We start from the raw sequence: 23,775 nt of genomic DNA on the forward strand, positions 1-23,775 counted from the left end.
TCGAACTCGAAGCTCATCCCTAGCGTTATCCAATAATATTAACAATATGTAGGTCAAATGTACATTTAAAGTGGTTCTAAAGCCTTAAATTGATACAAAAGTCTTGTTTTTTGTTAAAAAATGAAAAAAAAATGTTATAATTGCCTGCTCTGTGCAGCCCATATCCTCAGGTCCCTCCTCGGTCCTCCTGATCCTTCCCTCCTGTTGAGTGCCCCCAACAGGAGGGGGGAGGCACCTGAGCCAAGCCACTGCTCTATGTGTCCATTCAGACACCGAGAGGTGGCCCGGCTCTGCCCCCTTTCTCTACTCATTGGCTGACTGATTTGATTGACAGTAGTGGTAGCCAATGGTGCCAGGCTGTGTCAGTCAATGAGGGAGTGAGTCCCGGGCAGCCAAGACACTCCTGCAACATTGCTGGATCTAAATGGACCTCAGGTAAGTATTAGGGGGGCTGAGTGGGGCTGCTGCACACAGAAGTCTTTTTATCCTAATGCAAAGAATACAGTAAGATAAAAAAAATATATCTGATTTTACAACCACTTTAAGGTTTTTCACCTTAATGCATTCTTGGACAGTGCATTACCATCGCTCCATGGCTCAGATCTGTAAGGCGCAACTTGATCTTCAGTCCATACATTCACCTGGTTCTATCAGGTGGATGTAAATAGGCATGAGGATATCGCATTTGGGCGCAGTGTGCTACAGGCAGCAGTATAGGTCCTCAAGTTTGTTGGCACCCGGCTGGTTGTGTCTCCCTCCCCTCAAATAGCATTCCCATGGGACGTCCTATATAGTTATTACTATGGCTCTGTGTCCCATGATGTTCGATAAAGAATCTAGGATTTTTATAAGAGCTTACCTCTAAAATCCTTTTCTTGGAATACATCATGGAACACAGATGTCCCTCCCCTCTTTTGGAAATGAATGTATATTGCTTTGCTACAAAAACGGAGGTACTCCTGGTAAGAGGAGGGTTTATATAGGGAGTGAACTTCCTGTCTTGGGTGTGCCAGTGTCCATCACCTGAAGGTGCCCTATATACCATATAGTTATTACTATGGCTCTGTGTGATGTACTCCAAGAAAAGTATTTTACAGGTAAGCTGTTATAAAAAATCCTATTTTTTTTGGTCAACTAGAAGGTTGAACAAAGAAAAAAATGACCCAATTTGCTTGATGTGGATGGGCGAATGCTTCCTGCTGAGTTATTGTATTCTGAGAGTGGGGAGACATCCGCCATCAGAGTACACTGATCAGCACTGCTGGCTAGAGATGGCAACACTAATTAATTGGGAAAAACCTGACGGGTGGTTGTACAGAAGCTGATAGATTGACTTCTGTACAAGCATGCACATACATTGATCGAAATTCATCCAGTCCCTGCTTAACTGACATTTAGCCTTCCCAGAACTGAAACTGTATAAGCACAATCACAGCATCCCGGAGAGCTCATATGGACAGATTTGCCTGAAGGCTAAAAGCAATTTCTTTAGATCAGCTATACAAGTGACATTCAATGACAGTTCATAGACTGCTGCATTCACCAAATGCACATTCATTATATTGTAGATAGGGTGAATGTGATTGTAGAATGCCAGGCCCATTCTCTCAAATCAATGCCCTCAAATCTCACTTTGCTGAAGATCAGGGAAAGATTCACTGAGCAATTTTCCCAATTAATTCTTCATAAATATACAGCGTAGAGTTTATTACTAATATACAATTTAAAAATTGTTATATACAAACTTGTTTAATCTTTTGCCACCCAATGTATGCATAAAAGCAGCCATGTAGAAGTAGTCATGTTCCTGTGGTTCGGCATTAATTTATACAAGTGTTTATGCTGAAAGTACACTTGGTTGTGCACTACTGGCACTGAGACCACGTTGTTATTGTCAGCTCCTGGTCTTGCACTAAAAATTGTGAGTCTAGATCTCCACCTCCTAATCATGTGATCACTTTGATAGCCAGTCACAATGATCATTTGTTTTAGATGCCTCCCTTTCATCTCTGGAGGACCCTAGATTGAATTAACAAATAAATGTAATCAGTGGCAGCTGGTGCTTAAAATTTTTTGGGGAGGCACAAACGAACTGAAGAATTCTGAAAAAAAATGGAACAAAAACATCAATTGCAGCCATTGTGCCCTTCATATGCAGCCACTGTGCCCATCATATGCAGCCACTCTGACTATTATATGCAGGCAACTGTGACCATAATATGCAGCCAACTGTGCTTATCAAATGCAGCCAATTGTGTCCATAATATGCAGCCAACTGTGCCCATCATATGCAGCCTCAGTGTTCATCAAATGCAGTCAACTGTGCCCCATCAATTGCAGCCTCTGTGCCCATAATATGTAGCCACTGTGTCCTGCAAATGCAGCCAACTGTGCTCCATCAATTGCAGCCTTTGTGCCCAAAATATGCAGACACTGTGCTCCCTGCCCGCTGTCTGTCCGGCACTTACCCCATCACGGTAGTGGGTCAGGCAGCAGGTAAGGCAGTGAGCTGTGGGACTCCGTAGATGATGTATGCAGGACTTCTCCGTTCATGTCTTCTTCCTGCTCTGCATGGTGGCCAATGGGGTTGCCTCTACCTTTGAATTAAATAAAATCCAATACGCACTCAACCCCAAGTAGTCTTTTTCCCACTAGAAGTCCCACTTAAGATGAACACTTTTAAACGTTATTGTCCATTTAATAGGGATGCGGGAAAACCCTACTTTTTAGACCCACTGGACACCAACCCCCTTTATTTCTACCTTCAGCCAATCAGGTGCCCGGTATTACACCCAGGCCTCCTGATTGACTGAAAAGCATTGTTGTGTTAGTAATGCAAATGTTCATTTGCTTTGTTAACACACCTGGGTGCACTATGTGCAACTTTTTAAAGCTTATTAGAGCCTTTAATCAGGTGCTTCAAAAACACACCCCCCGCCGCTGTAATTCAGGCGCCCAAAAAAGGGGCCGGCCGCCTGAATGGGGGTGGCTATAGCAGCCATGCATTGCATGAATCTATCCATGGTACACACAGGGAGTGGCTGGAAAGAGGGGGCGGCACCGAGCGCCCCTAATGAACGCACTGTCACTAAATGGTTACTTTTTTTGCAAATTCCCTCTAGCATTCTTTAGAATTGATATATTGTAGCTCTTGTTATATAGACATTTTATTTTGCTCCTCAGCTCAACCTAGTGGCCATAATGTGGTATTTTACTACTGGCTATAACAAAAGAACATTTGTTCAGAAGAGAAAATAGCCTAACAACATTCATATGCAGATTTGCTGGACAAACGGCTATGACATTTTTTTTATATATAAAATAGACCCCTATGATATGTACAGTTTTACAAAGACATGCCAACTTTATTAAACTACATTCTGATGTTAAAATTTGTTTACATTTTGTTATTAATGGGTTAAATATACTTCATTCTCTTTGTTTCAAACACTTTCTAAAAAGTTAAAATATAATAGAAGATTGTAATCAATGAGCCGCAAATAATATGAACAATTTAGTATGTCTTCCAAATAAACAAAGTAAATAATAGCCTATCTTCTGCAAAGGGGCTCTAAATCATAAGTTAAATTGTAGATATAAAGGAAAATACAAGGTTCCTTTGGGGAAATGTTAATTTGACTTTCATATAAATACGGTAAATTAGCATTTCCATCTGTCAAATGTTCTAATTCTAGGATTCCCATTAGATGCATTATTTACTTTAAGAGCTCGGGATAATTATTTTGTACATACATTACAGAATAATTTATTACATTAATTGTAAAGTTATTTTCACTATGAATACACTATAGGTAAAATTGATTTCTGGGCAATGTTCATTTCAGTTTAAGAATGATTTAAGAGTGTTTGTTTTAGATTTATTTGCTTTCCAAGTGCAATGTGTGCAAATCAGTTATCTCTTATTTAAATATACATCATACAGGTAGGTTACATAGGGGTCCGTTACAAGGTCTGGGCAAGTGCACACAAAAAGCACATTTATCACCACTTACTAATCAGCAAAAATTGGATTTGAAACTTCTTATAACATTATTGCACAGATTTAAGTTGTGTACTCTTCTATATAAATGTAAAATCACCCATTATTGATGTATTTATGTAAAGTAAACTTGCTGTAAAGGTGGCATCTTTATAAATATTTACTGTGCAGCATATACTGATTATTGAAAACTGCTTCTGAAGATGCCTGATAGGCTGGCCAAACGTTTCAGGGGAGGGGGGCGGCGACTTCTGGTGATGCCCATGGAACGCACTCCGTGGCAGCGCTTCTGGGCCCAATGGCTTTTTTATACAATTGTGATGTGAGTGACTATGTTTTTAATCATTATTTAATAAAGTGGTATTATACTATGCAGGCTCCCCCTCTTGTTCCCTTGTTTGGCATCTGAGACACACAAGTCTGCAAAAGAAAGCATAATGCCGCGTACACACGACCAGACTTTCTGGCAGAAAAGGTCTGACGGAATCATTTCATCCGATATTCTGATCGTGTGTGGTCTTCATCAGACTTCTTTAGAAAATTCTGCCTGGACCCGGAAATAGAACATGTTTTAAATCTTTCCGACTGAATCAATTCCTATTGGGAAAACCGTTCATCTGTATGCTATTCCGACCAAAAACGACGCAAGGGCAGCTATTGGCTACTGGCTATTTAACTTCCCTTTTCTAGTCCCATCGGATGTATTGTACATCACCGAGTTCTAAAAGATCGAACTTTAGTGTGTACGCAAGTCTGTTTCAGCTGAACTCCCTGGGAACTCAGAAAATCCGTCAGTTTATTCTAGTGGAAAAACTGTTCGTGTGTACATGGCAAAGGATTATTACCTACGCACATTAAATAGTGGTCATTTACCCTATTTATGTCACTACTTATTTTTTATTTTATTATTTTTTAATACAATTCTTACTAGACACGCCCCCATATCTACTTGTTTACCACCACTTGCTCGCGATTATTGGGAGTTCTCTCTTTGATCACCTTTTGGTAACCCCTGCAAAAAATCTGAGTCTTTCTATCAATTTGTTATTGTTTATGATTATTGATTACTTGCATTTCTCTCCTTTCCACAGAATATTTTATAAGCTCCCGAAGAAGCATTTAAATTGCGAAACATGTAGAGCTTTTCCTTTGCATTACAACATGATTACAGGATTTGATCTGTACTAATTTTATACATCTATCTAACTAGAGAGATTTAGTTAGTGGTCTGCATTTTATCTGCAAGATTTTTATATTAAAAAAATGTGTTTTGTAATATTTGTTAAATAAAAACTTTGTATATACGTTTTATAATTGGTGCCTATAAAGTCCATTCTTGTTTTCCCTATATGTAAAACTACTGTTCAGGCACTGCTTTATTTATTTTTTGGGATTCCCACAGTGCCATCCTGTGTTGGAGTTTTGAAAAATGTATTGATTCATTTGCCACGTAGTTGGCCACCACATTAATTTGTTCAGATCGTCTTGCAAGGTTTCCACATCCTGCAGAGAAATTATTGCTCTGCTTAGTTTAGTATCGTCTGCAAATACTGAGATTGAGCTGTTTATCCCATCCTCCAGGCCATGTATGTATAAATTAAATAGGATCCCAGGACCATTCAGAGTACTCCCCGTTTATCACTACCTTTTGAACTTGCCCATGTATCCAGTTTTCAATCCAAGTATTCACTCTATGGTCCATGCTGACAGACCTTAGTTTGTACAGTAAACATTTATGGGGAACTGTATCAAACATCTTTGCAAAATCCAGATACACCACGTCTATGGGCCCTCCTTTATCTAGATAGCAGCTCACCTCCTCAAAGAAGGTTAATAGGTTGGTTTGGCAAGAATGATTCTTCATGAATCTATGTTGATTACTGCTAATGATATTGTTTTCATTACTAAAATCTTGTATATAGTCCTTCATTATACCCTCCAGCTTGCATATTATTGATGTTAGGCTAACTGGTCTGTAATTCCCACGGATGTATCTTGGTCCTTTTTTAAATATTGGAGCTACATTGGCTTTTCTCCTATCTGTTGGTACCATTCCAGTCAGCAGACTGTTTATAAAAATTAGGAACAATGGTCTGACAATTACTTGACTGAGCTCCTTAAGGACCCTCGGGTGCAAGCCATCTGGTCCCGGTGACTTATCAATGTTATGTTTTTCAAGTCCATTTCTAATTCTATCGATTGTTAGCCATGAGGGTACTTCCTGTGACGTGGCATGAGGATAAACATTGTAGTTTTGGTTACTGAAGCCCCCCATTTCCCTTGTGAAGACTGAGGAGAAGAATGAATTCAATACCTTTGCCATCTCTCCATCCTTAGTAACCAGATTCCCTTCATCGTTCTTTACGTGCGATCTGACCTCCCTTTCTTACTATTTATATACTTATGTGCCTTTTGTGTTCTATCTTAGCCACCCTGATTGCACTCTTACATTACCCTTACATTTCTTGTTTCATTCTTTGTAAAGTTGGAGTGCTGGTGAAGAGCCCTTAGTTTTCTTTTTCTTTTTTTTGAAGGCCTTCTCCTTTGCTTTTTCATGAAGCTCTGAGAAAAATGTCCTTGCAAAGGGTAACTTCCTTTGCAAAGTGAACAGCTTATTTTCCCATTTAACTATTCTAAGTCACACTTAAATGTCAATGTACCCAAATGCTGACCCAGCACTAAGTATATTGTGCTCTATGCACAGTGTTATGTTTATAATTGTGACCTAACACTGACAAAATTGTTCCTTAACCTTATCTTGCTCTGCTTCCACTATTATAGACAGTGTCCCACTCTCTGTATCTTCTAACCTTGTTTTCTCCTCTTTTCTCCTTTTTTATCTAGGATTAAACCTTCAGTCTACCCTTCCATTTTCTGAGATGCTGAAGAAGAAACTTGAAGCTTGGAAACGTACAGAAATGTCTCTGTATCCTACTGCACATATGAACATTGGCTATGTCAGGCGGACTCCACTTCTGGGGTTGTGAATCAGTGACAGTGAAAGTTTCTTCATCACAAATATGCTATCATATCCTTGCCGGTAGCCATGGCAGGGGTCCTGTTTCACACTTCATCACTCCCAGCTTCCAGGTAACCCAGCCTAGTTCATGCCATTTTGTGAGTGCAAGTAAATGTTTTCTTCGTTATATACACTATACTATATACTACACTATGTGGTTTTGCACACTTATCTTAACTAAAAACTTTTTATTATTATTATTTATGATTAATTCATTCTGTTACATTTGTTTTGATGTGGCATTCGTTATTTTGGATAATTCGTAACTTCGGATAAATTCGTATTTGTTACGTTCACTAACAGCCAAATTTGAAAGGAAATTCTAATACCAATAAATTGAATTGTTAGTTATTCTTTCAGATTTTCTTTCTTGTTTTTGGATTTTCATTTTTCTGAATTCATGAATTTACACATTTTCAAATTTCGATCATAACAAATGACCCGAAAAACGAAAAAAACTAAATATATATATATATATATACAATGCCAGTGCTTATTAAATTCCAGGACAAAGATAAACGTTGGAAAAATCTATGGCTCTCTATGGTAGGAAGGGCTAACTTGGTGAAGATGATTTTAATGCCTCAACTGCTATACGTTCTCTATAATGCTCCCATAGTTCTGCCTCCCAAGCTTTTTTGGACCATTAATTCCATTTTTAGACAACTACTTTGGTGGCAAGGTTCACCTAGGATCTGCCTAAAACAATTACAAAAATCAAAGGAAACAGGGGGAATAGCATTCACAGACCCATGGGTGTACAATATGGCTGCTCTACTGCAGCACATACGGGAGGATTTGCTTAAACTAGGGCCGGCTTTTTAAACTTAGAAGTCCTCCCTGTCAATTATGCTTCACCACATTAGATCAGCTACACTCCTGGAAGGTTTAGAATCACAATTGTTTGCTAAAGCCAGCCATCTATTCCCAACATATAGGTTAATGCACAAAATCTGGGGTAAGGTCAAACAGCTGCAAGAGGTAACTGGGTTTACAAAATGTAGCCCTGTTTGGAATTATATCACGTACCCTGAACTTGCAAAATGTAGTCATGCTCCTAAGTGGGGTGCTTATGGTATTACACACATTAAACATATCTTTAAATATCTTTATAAATTATGATCCTTTCCCAGACTTTGCACGGTATACCACAATCCATGTATTTTTACTATTTGCAGCTGCCCCATGCAGTACAGGAGCAAAATCTGCCCTTTGACTTTTCTCTATCCCCAGCACCTATTTTTGGGCTGTTGCAGGACAGTGAAATAGAGAAGGGCCTAATTTGTAATTGTTATGGATCCCTACTCAATATTTATTTGGAAGCCTACCCCTGTAAGGCCATAGATCTGTGGGAGTCCGATGCAGGAGACTTGTCTGGTGAACAGTGGGAAAATGCGCTGTAAGCAGTGCAAACTTGTTCTCTTAATAATTCTTTGCGTATATGTTAATTATACCTTTTATTGCAAGTGAAATTGTTTAAAATGGGGCCAGTTTGTCCAAGATGTAGCAGAGACCATGGAGATCTCATCCACATGCTGTGGAGATGTCCCAAGTTACACAGATACGGGACATCTGTTCTTGCAATGGTCAATAGAGTATGCCAAACAGACATCCCTTCACAAGGTGCTGTGTGCTTAAGGAATGGCTAGGCCATATGGGTACTACTTTAAGATATGAAAAGGTTATTTACCAGCATCGCGCATTCCCTGCTAAATTTGAGAGGGTATGGGGAGGTTGGCTTGATGCACCAGTCCTGGCCCCAGTAGACCTGATTATAGATAGTATACTGGGGTAGAATGCTGTTGGTTATTTAATGCTGGTTATTACTATCTGACCTTGGAGTGTGCAATATTAATGCTTTATTGGCACTATATATTTTTTTTTCGACTAGGTGGGGCTGTGTGAGCTCTATGCAGTTGGAAGTTGTAATTGCCTGTTTGTTTTCCATTGTTTTTTGTACATTACAACTTTGCATTATTTTGTGTTTATGGAACATGTATGCTTGAATGTGTTCAAATAAAACTTTCTTCTGATTAAAAGAAAACAAAAAAACAGCAAGCTGTGGGGGATTACCCTAGTTCACCTATAAGTATGTGTGCTCACTTGTATAAGGAGTTTTCATTACCTTTACTTGCGTCAACAATATATGCTATGATTTAATGTTAATATTTCAGCTCTCTTTGTATTTTATTAGTATTATTATTATGGTGTCAAACGTGTGTGGCGGCAACCAGGTGAGGAATACAAAGACAAGTGGTGAATGCTGTGTTGCATTTTTAGGTTCTTTTTTGTGGGTTTTCCTTGCAGCTTTTAACACCTTTTTTTGGTCACTATTTAAACAGACTTTTTTTTCCTTTACTTTCTTCAGCCTACTAATTAAGTGGAGTGGTTAACTGGTCACAGGTGCCGAGGCCTGTATAACTTTCTGTAGAACTAATTTTGAGCCTGCTCATCTTTGAGTTTGCTGTAACTTAGACCAAGTGGAACTGGACTAAGTGGTAAGTTAAAAACCAGAGTTGAAAACAGGAGGTTATAACAGGGGTCAAAGTACCTGTGTAGTGTGAGTGTGTACCTGTGTATTGTAAGTATATGAGGGCTGTGAGTGCACGTGGGCTGTATTAGTGTCAGGTAGTATCTGTGTATTGTGAGTACCTAAGTGTTGTCTGAGTAGTGTGTGTGGAGTGTTAGTACTTGTGTATTGTCTTGTTGAGTATTAGTGTTAGGAAGCTAGTTGTTAGGTAATTTAGACAGCTAAAATCTTCAATCCTCATTAAATTATTAGGTACAATGTCCAACGGGTGTGGAGATGTGACTTGGTGTACATCTTGCGGCATGTATGCATTCCTTCATAATCCGATTGAGGGATAATACTGCTGTGCAAAATGTAAGCACATTGTTTCCCTTGAAGCCTGGGTCCTGAATCTGGGGAAGCAACTGTAAGCACTGAGAAGACCCTCCATATTAAAGGAGAGCCGGAAACGTACCCGGCAGGTGCCGGCAGGGGCCAGCACAGAAGCGGGTGGAGACAAAGAGGTGCAGGCACTAGAAAAGAGTAAATGGGTGACAGTCAGGAAGGGCAGAGGGGGAAGTGCCAGGGAGGCCAATCCAGGGCTGGAGCATCCCAATGAGTACGCTCCATTGAGTGAAACAAGTCTGGGACCAACACTGCTGGAGCTGAGGGACTCTCATAGCTGCCGGGGGAAGAACTCCTCCAGTGAGAGTGGGGGGGAGCAAAAGGAAAGGAAAGACAGATTCTGGTGGTAGAAGACTCAATTCTTAGAAGGACAGAGAGAGCAATCTGTAACAAAGACCTGAAACGCCGAACTGTATGTTGTCTACCTGGTGCTCGGGTTTGGCACATCACGGATCTGATGGACAGATTACTGGGAGGGGTTGGGGAAGACCCGGCTGTCATGTTGCATGTTGGCACCAATGACAAATTCAGAGGCAGATGGAGTGTCCTAAAGAAAGATTTTAGGGACTTGGGAGATAAATTGAGGAAAAGGACCTCCAAGGTAGTATTCTCAGGAATACTACCAATACCTCGAGCCATGCCAGAAAGGCAGAGGGAGATTAGGAAAGTAAACAAGTGGCTGAGGAGCTGGTGTAGTAAGGAAGGGTTTGGGTTCCTGGAGGACTGGGCCGACTTCTCAGTCGGTCACCAGTACTGTAGAAGGGATGGACTGCACCTAAATTAGGGGGGTGTAGATCAGCTGGGAGTAAAGATGGCCAAAAAGTTAGAGGGGTTTTTAAACTAGGCGATAAGGGGGAGGGCCCAGAGGTAGAAATAGTCATCATGGAACATATTCCAGAGGGTAGTATTGGGAGCATTAGTGGTAGGTTGACTAAAGCACATAAACCCAAGGTAAATATAGTAACAAGTCCTAGTTTCAATAGCAGAACACCCAATAAGAGGATAGTATGCAATCGGTCTAAGCTACATGGCATATTCACCAATGCCAGGAGCCTGGCAGACAACATGGGTGAACTAGAGATACTGTTGTACGAGGAGGATTTGGATTTTGTGGAACTTACAGAGACCTGGTTCAACAGCTCTTATGATTGGCTTGCAACCATTCAAGTTTATACCCTTTATCACAGGGATAGAGAGGGTAAAAAAGAGGGAGGAGTTGCCTATATATAAAGAATAATGTACAAGTGAATGTGAGAGATGACATCACTAAGGGAGCTAGGGAGGAAGTGGAATCCTTATGGTTAGAGCTCCAAAAGGGATGAAGCTAAGGGGAAAATAACACTGGGAGTATGCTATAGGCCCCCTAACCTAAGGGAGGAGGGGGAGACAGATCTCCTATCACAATATAGATTAGCAGCAAGGATGGGAAGTGTTAATGGGGGATTTTAATTATGCAGACATAGACGTGGCAAGGGGAATCACGCATTTGTCTAAGGCTTGTCAGTTCCTAAATGTCTTGATGGACAATTTCATGGTTCAGATGGTAGACACACCAACTAGAAATAAAGCGTTACTGTATCTACTGATTACCAACAATACAGACCCAATCATGGATGTGGAAATATGGGGCAATTTAGGAAACAGCGATCACAGGTCAATTGGCTTCAGTATAAATCACACAAATATTGTATAAAGGGAATACAAAGACACTGAATTTCAAAAGAGCCATCTTCCCTAAACTACAAACCTTGCTAGAAGGCATAAATTGGGATAAAATCTTAGGAACAATTAACACAGAGGAGAGATGGGTCTGCTTTTAAGAGCATATTAAATAAGGGCATTAGTCAATGCATTTCATTGGATAATACATTTAAAAGAGTGAAAAAAAGTCTTGGATGGCTTAACGCCAATGAAAAAATGGATATAAAAGCAAAGGAAAAGGCCTTCAAAAAATACAGGGTTGAGGGATCATCATCAGCATTCAGACTATATAAAGCACGCAACAAGAAATGTAAGGGTGCAATTAGGGCGGCTAAGATAGAACACGAAAGACACATAGTGGAGGAAAGCAAAAAAATCCATTTATTCTTTAACCACTTTCAGACTGGACCATTTTGCTGGCTTAAGACCAGACCACTTTTTGCGATTTGACACTGCATCGCTTTAACTGACAATTGCGCGGTCGTGCGACATGGCTCCCAAACAAAATTGATGTCCTTTTTTTCCCACAAATAGAGCTTTCTTTTTGTGGTATTTGATCAACCCTGCGTTTTTTATTTTTTGTGCTATAAACAAAAATAGAGCGACAATTTTGAAAAAAACACATTATTTTTCACTTTTTGTTATAATAAATATCCCCCAAAAATATATAAAAAAACAGTTTTTTCCCTCAGTTTAGGCCAATACATATTCTTCTATATATTTTTGGTAAAAAAAAATGCAATAAGCGTTTATTGATTGGTTTGCGCAAAAGTTATAGCTTTTACAAAATAGGGGATAGTTTTATGGCATTTTTATTAATATTTTTTTTTACTAGTAATGGCGGCGATAGGCGAGTTTTAGTGTGACTGCGACATTATGACGGACACATCGGACATTTTTGACACATTTTTGGGACCATTGTTATTTACACAGCAATCAGTGCTATCCAAATGCAATGATTCCTGTGTAAATGACACTGGCAGTGAAGGGGTTAACCAGAGGGTGGCAGTGTAGGGGTTAAGTGTTCCTAGGGGCATGTTACTAACTGTGGGGGGCTGGGCTTTGTGTTAGTGAACACTGATCTCTGCTCCAATCACATGGAGTAGAGATCAGTGTCACTTGTTGCTAGGCAGAACGGGGAGATGCTGTTTACAACAGCATTTCCCCGTTCAGCCTCCCCGTGAGATGATCACGGGTATCCCTGCGGTGATCGAGTCTCACAGGGGTCCCCTAACCTAAGGGAGGAGGGGGAGATGGATCTCCTATCACAATATAGATTAGCAGCAAGGATGGGAAGTGTTAATGGGGGATTTTAATTATGCAGACATAGACGTGGCAACGGGAATCACGCATTTGTCTAAGGCTTGCCAGTTCCTAAATGTCTTGATGGACAATTTCATGGTTCAGATGGTAGACACACCAACTAGAAATAAAGCGTTACTGTATCTACTGATTACCAACAATACAGATCCAATCATGGATGTGGAAATATGGGGCAATTTAGGAAACAGCGATCACAGGTCAATTGGCTTCAGTATAAATCACACAAATATTGTATAAAGGGAATACAAAGAAACTGAATTTCAAAAGAGCCAACTTCCCTAAACTACAAACCTTGCTAGAAGGCATAAATTGGGATAAAATCTTAGAAAAAAATAACACAGAGGAGAGATGGGTCTGCTTTAAGAACATATTAAATAAGGGCATTAGTCAATGCATTCAATTGGATTTTTGCTCCTTGACTGCTGTCAACATCATCTCATGGATAGGTTCATGGTTTTGATGTTCATATTTATTTCGGCTCCATGCACATTAGCATTTTTTAAGCATTAGTAAATGCAATTGACCTCTGCTAAGCACCAGTTTTCAGTGTTTTTTTTTGTCTTAGCCAGTGGCCTGCCAGTGTATAGCTGGTTGTTAAGGAGTGGGCCAGGAAGCTGGCTGCTACGTCCTTAAAGCGGTTGTAAACCAAACTTGGTCATTTTTACCTACAGGTAAGCCTACAATAAGGCCCCCACGCCAAAATAAAAAATAAAAGAGATGTGCCCCATCACAAATTCATAACAGACCCTTGGGCCTGGAATGAATTTTGAGGGGAACCCCACACCAAAATTTTTAAAAATTGCATGGATCCCCCCAATATCCATACCAGATCCTTATCCAAGCATGCAGCCTGGCAGGCCAGGGAAGGGGGGAGTGAGTAGCCACTCTCCTGAACCATACCAGGCCAAATGGTCTCAACATGGGGAGGGTGCTTTGGGGTAGGGGGCAACCATATTGATGGGGACAAGGGCATCTTCCCCATGACCCTGGCTGGTGGTTGTAGGGGCCTGCAGGCAGGGGGCTTATTGGAATCTGGAAGCCCCTTTTAACAAGGGAGCCTCCAGATCCCAGCCCCCCATGTGAATGTGTATGGGGTACCCTACCTAAAAAATGTGTCTAAAATAAAAACAGAGACAGTTTTTGACAATTCAATGTAGACCCAGAGTCAATAACAATGAACACCGCCGCCAACCTGGAAAAAAAAAGCTCCACGCCCATTGCTGGCTCCCACTATCTGGCATATATTAAATAGCTAAGGGATGAGGGGTGAGGCCACCTGGCGACATCAACAGGGGGCCCTGCCCCCTCTTGGCATCACCAACCCAACATTCTAGGTCGATGATGTCACAGGGGGGGAGCGATCACCCAGTGACGTTATTGGGTGTCCTCATTCCTTAGTTATTAAAGGACTGTCATTGGACGGGAGCCTTCATCGGGTGAGGACTTTTTTTCAGGTCAGCGGCTGGCGTTTATCGTGAATAATGCTGGCTCTTCACTAGGAACAATTTTTTTTTTTTTAAAGGACTTTTCAAAAACTGCCTCTTGTCTTTATTTACACTACCCATACTCATTCATATTCATGTTGGGGCGGCACAGTGGTGTAGTGGGTAGCACTCTCACCTAGCAGTAAAAAGGGTCACTGGTTTGAATCCCAACCAAGACACTACCTGCCTGGAGTTTGCATGTTCTCCCTGTGCTTACATGGGTTTCCTCCAGGTACTCTGGTTTCCTCCTGCAATCCAAAGACATGCAGGTTGTTTAATTGGTTTCTGTCCAAAATTGGCCCCAGTATAAGAATGGGGACCTTGGATTTTGGGAAAATTGGCCCTAGTATAAGAATGGGGACCTTGGATTGTGGGCTCCTTGAGGGTAGGGACTGATGTGAGTGTGTGATGTACAGGGATAGGCATAATTGTAGACACTCACTCAGGTTGAACTACATCAACTGGTGTCTTTATTCAACCTTACTAACTATGTAACTATATAGAGGAAGTGGGATCTGAGGGCCTCCTTGTTAAAGTAGGCATTAAGATTCTGATAGGCCCCATGCCCACAGACCCCCACAACCCAAGCCAGGGTTGTAGGGAAGAAGCCCTTGTCCACCTTAACATGTCTCCTGCTACCCCAAAGTATGGGCCGCTCGCCCCCCTCTTTCCTGGCCTGCCAGGCTCTTTTTTTTATTTGCATTTATCAGCTGGCAAGTCCACTGAAATGCTAAATATTAGTGTTTTTATCCAGCTTTTCTTCAGCAGTTTTTAAGGGTCTAATGTGCATGGAGCCTTACAATTAAGTAATTATCTGTAGATTTTCAGATTTACCACTTACCCTTTGGAAGATCTTATCATTACTTTTCCACATGTAGGGATTATTTCCCCAATCAACATTTTAAAGAGTGTGCTCTTCCCAGCACCATTTACTCCAAGAAGTCCAAAGCACTATCAAGTATTAGAGAAAAAAAAAACATAAATGGTAAAGTGAATATCATATTATAATTGTTTATGTTAATGTGTATGCGTAAGCTTAACACTTAGGAAGACCTTATAATTTATTTTCAACACGTAGGAATTATTTCCTGAGTCAACATTTTAAAGAGTGTGTTCTTTCCAGCACCATTTCTTCCAAGAAGCCTATAGCACTATCAAAATCTTCAACGTCCAGTAATACTCAAGAGAAAAACTATAAGGTACTCTCCAGATGGTACTGTAACCTGGCTTCCATTAACATGATTTTCCCTACCTCTTCAGACATTTGCTGGCCTTGCCATACAGAGAAAGGTAAGTACTTGCGCATCTGGTGGGAGTGTAATCATATCCGTACTTTTTGGTCAAAGATTTTTCAGATAATCACAGATGTCTATGATGAGTCCCACACTCCTTCCCCCACTATGGCTTTATTATCTATTTTTCCGTGCTGGGGTCAAATCTCAGAAATCAAGCCTCTTAAGATTTTTTTCTTTCTGAAACAAGACAGCTTATATCCATATTCTGGAAAGGCACCTCCATTCCACCCTTATCTTTATGGGAGGAAGCAATTAATGACACAATTTTGCTGGAAAAGTTCACCACCCTCTGGTATATATGGATGCACTATTCTACCTCAGAGAAACTGAGAAATAGACTTAAACAATAAATCCTAGTTATTGTGTGATATTCCTCAGGAGAACCCATTTCCACATTATACTACTCTTTCTCTTTTCTGGCTCTCTCTTCTTTTCTCCCATCACTGCTTTCCTTCTCTCCTTTCATTTCTTCCTATGAGTGTCATCATTTACTCGTCACCTTGTGTCACCTGATGTTGCACTGAATAATTACACCCATGACTGTCCGAAGGACACTGACATTGTCTATTTCCTTGCTATTAGAGTTTAGATGGTTAATTGCAGAAATCCCAATTTTCATAACAGTGACTGCGAAACATGCCTTTACAGGGATGTTGACTTTGATTGATAATTGTCTTGGCACTATTTATATTAAGTTATACTCATAATCTTCACTTACACTTGAATTTACTCATCTTGAGCAATTATCTTTGTAACCTTTTGAAAAGGTGTTAATAAAAACATATTCAACCATGAAGCACATTAAATATTAGAACTTTAAAGCTGTTTTTAACTTAGGGAAGTGGAATCTTTTTGACAAGTCCTTTATTAATTTCTTCTTCTTCTTCCTTCTAATTTCTGGTTTGCTGACATCCCTTCTGACTCCTTATCCTGCTTGCTGTTGCTCTACTTGGATCCCTGACTTCTGGCCTGGCTGATTACCCGATCTGGTTATTGAACTCTGGCCTGGCTGACTACTCTGTCCGGTTACTGGACTCTGGCTATGCTTTGACTACACTTTTTCTATTTACCTTTTTATTTTTATTTAATAAACAACTGCACTATGGGTGCACGCTACTGTGTACTGTGTAGACTGCCTGAAATACATTATAAAATGTACACCAGGAATGGCCTGCAGTCAGATATAGGCTACACTGGATGCAGTGTGTATATATATATATATATATATATATATATATATATATATATATATATATATATATATATACATACACACACACACAAGACTGTATATTTTTTTTTAATACACTGCAGCTAAATGAATAACCTGCCTGCCTGAAGTATATTAGAAAAAGTACACCAGGAATGGCCTGCAGTCAGATATAGGCTTGACTACACTGGATGCAGTGTGTGTGTGTATATATATATATATATATATATATATATATAAATATATATATATATATGAGACTGACTTTTTTCAATGTACATCACACTCTCTCTCCATCCACGCCACCAACGCACTACCCAGGGCCGACATGCAGTCAGACTTATATAGTGTGGCGCGTGGACTTAGTCCCCCTGAGCCGTAATTGCCCAAAGGCACCCTGCCTTTGGCCAATTATGGCTCTCTTAGCTGAGGACATGGGATTTGTCAAATCATGCAGGTCATGGTGCATGCTTTGGCCAATCATCATACAGCAATGCAGTGCATTATGGGGCATTACACGGTGCTCGAATTTACCACAAATGCCCCATAATGTTCATTTTTCGGCGAACAGGCGAACACCCAATGTTTGAGTTGAACTCATGTTCAACCCAAACATAAAGCTCATCCCTAATGGGGACAGATAAGGTGGCAGTGATAGGTACAGATAAGATGGCACTGATAGGTGGCACTGGTAGGTGACACTGATGGATAGCACTGTTGCTGAAGCACTGATTGGTGACATTGATATGTGGCACTGTGGGAACTGATAGGTGGCACTGTGAGCACTGATGGGTGGCGCTGGTGGGCACTGGTAGATGGCACTGTTGTGCACTGGTAGATGGCACTGGCAGGTGGCACAGGTGGGCACAGATAAGCTGGCGGCTGCTCTCTTTGATCAGGACCAATGTCCCTCTGACAGCCGCTGGTGATCAGCTTTTTTTTCTCCTCACGCTATCAGTAAATAGCTGATTAGTAGTAAATAGCCGATTACCGACTCTGTTTACATCCCATGATCAGCTGTCATTGGCTGGCAGCTGATCATGTGGTAAGGGGTCAGGGTCTCATAGACTCACTGATCACAGAGGCCACTCAAGCATGGGAGGACTTCTATTGATGCCCTCCCGACAAAGCAGGTCCATGCTGTAGCCATCATTCAGCTGTAGCGCGGATATGAAGGAGTTAAAGGGTAACTGCAATATGTCTACCTGGAGGTGTTCTGTACACAGGATGTGTACAGAATGCCCCCCATAAACATAATTTCCTGCTTGTGTGATTGGCTCACTGATTTTCCCAGAAGTCCGCACTAAGATGCAAGTCATATTGTTTGCATCCCCTACAACAAAAAATTTAATTTTTGGTGAGATACTCCCAATAGGAAATCAGTTCCAAAGGGATGCAGACCCTGCAGGCATAGCAACTAGTTGATGATTATAAAACCACTCCTATTAGACTCACCAGGCACATGGGCACAGAGAAACACACCGGAATTTCTTCAGAATAACAAAAGGTAGGAATCTGAAGCAATGTCCATAGATCAACCAGAGGGGAATGTTTTTTTTTCTCAACAAAAGTGGAGTTACTCTTTAAAGCATGTGGACCACGAACATACACCTGCAATGGAATGAATGTTTGGTATATGTCACAGCCACTGCTTTGCCAGTTTATCCTTAGAAGGTCTGAGCATTCCATGTGTTAAAATGGTGAGGCATTCTGAGAGTGCAGTGTTCTGACAATTTCCATAGATCTTGTTTTTCCTTTCTTTATTTCAACCATTCAGTAAACAGGTAAGTAATAATAATAACTAGGAACCTTGCTGACAGCAACATTCTATTTCTAAAAAATATATAAATATTAAACTATAATCCTAAACTATAGATTCTCTTGTTTTTTTTTTAAACACATTTAACACAAATGAAAAAGAAACAGCTATTATAGAGTATATCTGTCATCATTATTTTCGTGAACATTACAGTGGGCATCAGAATGCAAACATCCACTCACACCCACTGCAAATGTTTTTAGAAATATCTTTGACTAATCATGGACAATGTCGTCTAGCTGCTTTTTGAAAATTAGTTTAGACTCTAGGAAGCTAGAGATGCCAAGTCACCAAGTCACAAACTTGAGTTTTTAAACTGGAGTCATTGAGGTATTTTACATGTGAGTCTGGGGCCAGGCTATGCACATTCAAATATTAACGTATTCTTAATATGAAAAGCAGCTTTAGAACAAGATCTCACTGATCTATGTAGCTGCAGGCATTGTGGTGAAATATATACTGGAAGTTCACAATGGAAGAACTGAAATCCTTATCTACACCAGGTCAGCTAACCCTGAGCTTCCTCCCTGCAGCCTTGCAGTCCTCTGCTGCTGAGAGAATGACTTTCAAAATGAAAGTATGAATTATTCCACAGTGCCTGTAGCTACAACTGTCAACAAGGGACTATTCAATTATTTACATATTCCTATGTAGACCACATGTTCAATTTAAGCTTTAAAGGGCTTACACACTGATATCATTGTAGTAGAATTTATTTTTATCATTTTCATACTCTTTTAGAAGCAGAGTGAAGCTAAGACATAAAGCTTTTAAGACAAAAATATATACTTCTCCTGCTTTGATGCCTAGGTAGATGTCCTTCACCACAATGTTATTTTGGTAAGATTTTCTGAGATTGTAGAGTCGAAGTATATCATTAGGAATCATTCCACCAAGCACCCTTCCACGTTCAATTTCAACATCCTTGTCAGTGGAACCATCACAAAATGGTGAGTCACGTCTGGAAAAATTGTTTACAAATCCCCACAAAAATTATAGCAGTCAATATTTATATTATTGTTGGCTATAACAAATATCCAAAAAATATTAGAAGAACGTCTGCATACAGTTAAAATTGTCCTGCAATATATGGTCTAATGAACCTGATCCTTTCTCCTTGGGGATTTAGGATCTTTTTCAAATTTAGAGCATTGTTTTTTGGATTATATACATATTCTCACCACTTTCTATAGTGGCAGAGTAATGAAAGACTGACATGGATGAAGTGGTAGTGACACTCCTACTGGTAAATACTGTATATCCGAAATGTTGTAAAACTACTCCAACGTATTTAAAAGTCAAAGATGCTATGTTCTGTGAAATTTTGGGTCATAACTAAAACTGCCCCACTGGTATCCAATGTCAAATATTTCACGTCGCTTCAGGCAAGATCAGGCTCCTTACTTCACAATCACATATCAGGTGATGAATCGTCTCCACAGAAGCAATCAATTGTATAAACAACAGGAACGCCACATGCCAAGATAAACAATAATATTCTTTCTTTATTACCACTTAATACTGGGCACTTTCACCCTTCCTGCCCAGGCCAATTTTCAGCTTTCATTGCTGTCGCACTTTGAATGTCAATTGTGCAGTCATGTAACTCAATACCCATAGACAGATAGAGCTTTGTTTTGGTGGTATTTAATCACCACTGAGTTTATTTTTAATTTTTTGCTTAACATAATGAACATTTTGAAAAAAAAAAAAACTGTAATCGTTTCTATTATAAAATGTTGCAAATAAGTATTTTTTCTTCTTCACTGATGGGCACTGATGTGGTTGAACTTATGGGCACTGATGAGGTTGCACTAATGGACATTGATGAGGCTGCACTGATGGGCATTGAGGAGGCTGCAGTGATAAGGTGGCATAGATGGGCACTCATAACTCGGCATACATTAGCACTGATGAGCACTGATGAGAAGGCATTGATGGGGCTGCACTGATGGCCACTGATAAGCTTTGCTGTTGGGGCTGCACTTAAAATCAGGGCACTGATAATCAGTAGCCCAATTATCAGTGTAAAGAATGTACTGAGAGCCTTGCCAGTTATCAGCTCTCCTTTCCTCACACAGACACAGTGCATGAGGAAAGGACTGCTGATACCTGGCAAGTCTGTTTACATGTGATCAGCTGTGATTGGAAACAACTGATCATATGGTAAAGGGCTGCTGTGATTGGCCCTTTGCCATGATCTGTGATCAGTTGTGTTCACAGGATACAGGGGTAAAAGTGTGCCCAATTCGTGCCCCAAGGGATGCAAAGAGGGATCTGGAAGAACTGTATGACTGCAATATAGCCATCTTTAGGCTATAGCGTGGTACTGAAGTGGTTAAAATAGCTAGCAGAAACAGATTCTATTCTGACCTGTTTCATACTAGACACAGTGCTTTCTCAAAAGAATGACTGAGAAAGGACTCTGTCTAGTGCAAAACATGTTAGACTAGAACCTGTTCCTGCTGGCTATTTTAATAAAGTAAGAATATTATTTTGCATCTCTGTGTGTAGCGTTTCTGTTGCTGGTACAATTGAGTGCCCCACTTGCATATTTACTTCTGTCAAAATTAAAATGTTTATACTCGTTACCTGTAACTTTTATAGATGTATTGGAATGACTGCTCCCAGTAGGAAAGGGACTAATGTTAATGGTCTACTGTAAATAATTGTTCATTTGAACTTACTACCATACATATCAGTATTCCAGAAGTGTGTTAATATTATTATTGTTATTATTATTATTGCACTTTTATGGTAGAATACCATTGTTTTCACAATCATGGAATATCATATTACTAGAGTTCTGTTAAACCCTATCTCTGTATTTACAAAATAGACCTTCTCAGCCTATTCAACCTAGTTGCACAAAGGGGGTTATTTACGAAAGACAAATTCACTTTGCACTACAAGTGAAAACTACAAGTGCAAAGTGCACTTGGAAGTGCAGTCGCTGTAAATCTGTGGGGTAGATCTGGAATGAGGGGAAGCTCTGCTGATTTTATCATCCAATCATGTGCAAGCTAAAATGCTGTTTTTTATTTTATTTTCCTTGCATGTCCCCCTCAGATCTACAGCAACTGCACTTCCAAGTGCACTTTGCACTTGTAGTTTGCACTTGTAGTGCAAAGTGGATTTGCATTTTGTAAATAACCCCCAAAGTATCAATTGTGTTAAATTTGTTAAATAAATTATAAATACTGTTAAAATCTCACCTTTTTCTTTGAAATGATTGGCCATTTATCACAAGTCTCAAGAAAAATAGGATGCTCCCTTGTATTACCATTGCAGTAAATGTCCACCCAAGAAAATCCATGTGAAATGGACTGATGTAAGAATCAATTCCAAAACTGTTTATGAGGTCAAATTTCACTTGTCTCAAAGTAAGTTCCATCAAGCCATTTCCAAGGCAAAATTGAGGAAAAATTAGGAAAACCCATTTAAGTATATTATGGATATCTGTAAAACTCTATGTAACAAAAATAATATTGTTTCAGTTAGTATGAATCACACATGATTTAATCATATAGTGCAAGTAAACGTTATCTATATGTCTTAGGTGTATGCTTTACATGTTTTAAAATAGAAACTAAACTGATAGAGAAACAAAAAAAATTGGTTAAGATATTATGCATGTTTTCCTTAATGTGAAAGTACTCCATCTGTACATATCCAGGATACAATTAAAATATCAATCACAAACTGCAAGTAAAATTCCAAGTAACATGTGAAAGTAATTACTTAGCTACAAGTGCTAACTTGTAAACATTGAAATTGTGCTAAACCAGTTCAATCTACCTTTGTATAACTGACTGCAGAAACTTTTTGCAGGCCATCTAACTGGTCAGTAGGAGGGATGAGCTTTGAGTTCAGGCCAACCATGAGTCTAACCTTAATCCATGCTGTTTGAAGGTCGCCTAGCAGGCAAACTGAATTGCCAGATCTGCTGCAGCCATCAACGACTTGAGCCAACATTTTAGGCCAGTTTATTCTCCATTCAGCAACCAGCCAGGGAGCTGTTATTTGTGGTGAGCGTTTCGCAAGACAGGATAACCCCAATAGGGATCAACCAAAGGCTGATAGATTGCTACAAGAGGATGGCCGGCCTGTCTGTGAACAGAGTTCAAACAAATTGATTCCATAATGGAATGCCTAGAGTTGGCCATGAAAAGTAACCAACTTTTGGCACAATAATACATTCTACCTACAAATTAAGGGAATTGCAATGGGAGTGAAATATGCTCCCAGGAGAGCAAACTTTTTCATGGCCAATTGGGAGGAGGAAGAGGATCCATGGGAAAACATGGTTCAATCTAATATTTTACGAAGGTTATATAGATGACATATACAGTATCGCGCAAAAGTGAGTACACCCCTCACCTTTTTGTAAATATTTTATTCTATCTTTTCATGTGACAACAGTGAAGAAATTACACTTTGCTACAATGTAAAGTAGTGAGTGTACAGCTTGTATAACAGTGTAAATTTGCTGTACTCTCCAAATAACTCAACACACAGCCATTAATGTCTAAGCCGCTTGCAACAAAAATGAGTACAGACCTAAGGAAAATGTCCAAATTGTGCCCAGTAGCCATTTTCCCTCCCCGGTGTCATGTGACTCATTAGTGTTACAAGGTCTCAGGTGTGAATGGGGAGCAGGTGTGTTAGATTTGGTGTTATTGCTCTCACTCTGTAATACTGGTCACACGAAGTTCAACATGGCACCTCATGGCAAAGAACTCTCTGAGGATCTGAAAAAAAGAATTGTTGCTCTACATTAAGATGGCCTAGACTATAAGAAGATTTCCAAGACCCTGAAACTGAGCTGCAGCATGGTGGCCAAGATCATACAGTGGTTTAACAGGACAGGTTCCACTAAGAACAGGCCTTGCCATGGTCAACCAAAGAAGTTGAGTGCATGTGTTCATCGTCATATCCAGAGGTTGTCTTTGGGAAATAGATGTATGAGTGCTGCCAGCATTGCTGCAGACATTGAAGGGGTGGGGGTCA

At 40.0% G+C, this 23,775-nt stretch overlaps 1 protein-coding gene across 1 annotated transcript in view; it reads right to left on the reverse strand.

Moving 5' to 3' along the window:
- The window catches only part of LOC143996618 (glucosylceramide transporter ABCA12-like), a 215,284-nt gene extending 193,063 nt beyond the window's left edge, over nt 1-22,221 (reverse strand). Inside the window, exons 1-3 of the mRNA XM_077491784.1 lie at nt 21,981-22,221; nt 19,555-19,726; nt 15,283-15,392 (exon numbers count right to left, since the gene is read on the reverse strand). Of these exons, the coding sequence (XP_077347910.1) occupies nt 15,283-15,392; nt 19,555-19,726; nt 21,981-22,159 (461 nt within the window). The 5' untranslated portion in view covers nt 22,160-22,221. The remainder of the gene's footprint in view (nt 1-15,282; nt 15,393-19,554; nt 19,727-21,980) is intronic.
- Nucleotides 22,222-23,775: the final 1,554 nt, after the last annotated feature.

The sequence above is a fragment of the Lithobates pipiens genome, unplaced genomic scaffold, assembly GCF_037356315.1.
Source record: "Lithobates pipiens isolate NorthernLeopardFrog02 unplaced genomic scaffold, aLitPip1_a1.2 Scaffold_19, whole genome shotgun sequence".
NCBI classification, from domain to species: domain Eukaryota; kingdom Metazoa; phylum Chordata; class Amphibia; order Anura; family Ranidae; genus Lithobates; species Lithobates pipiens.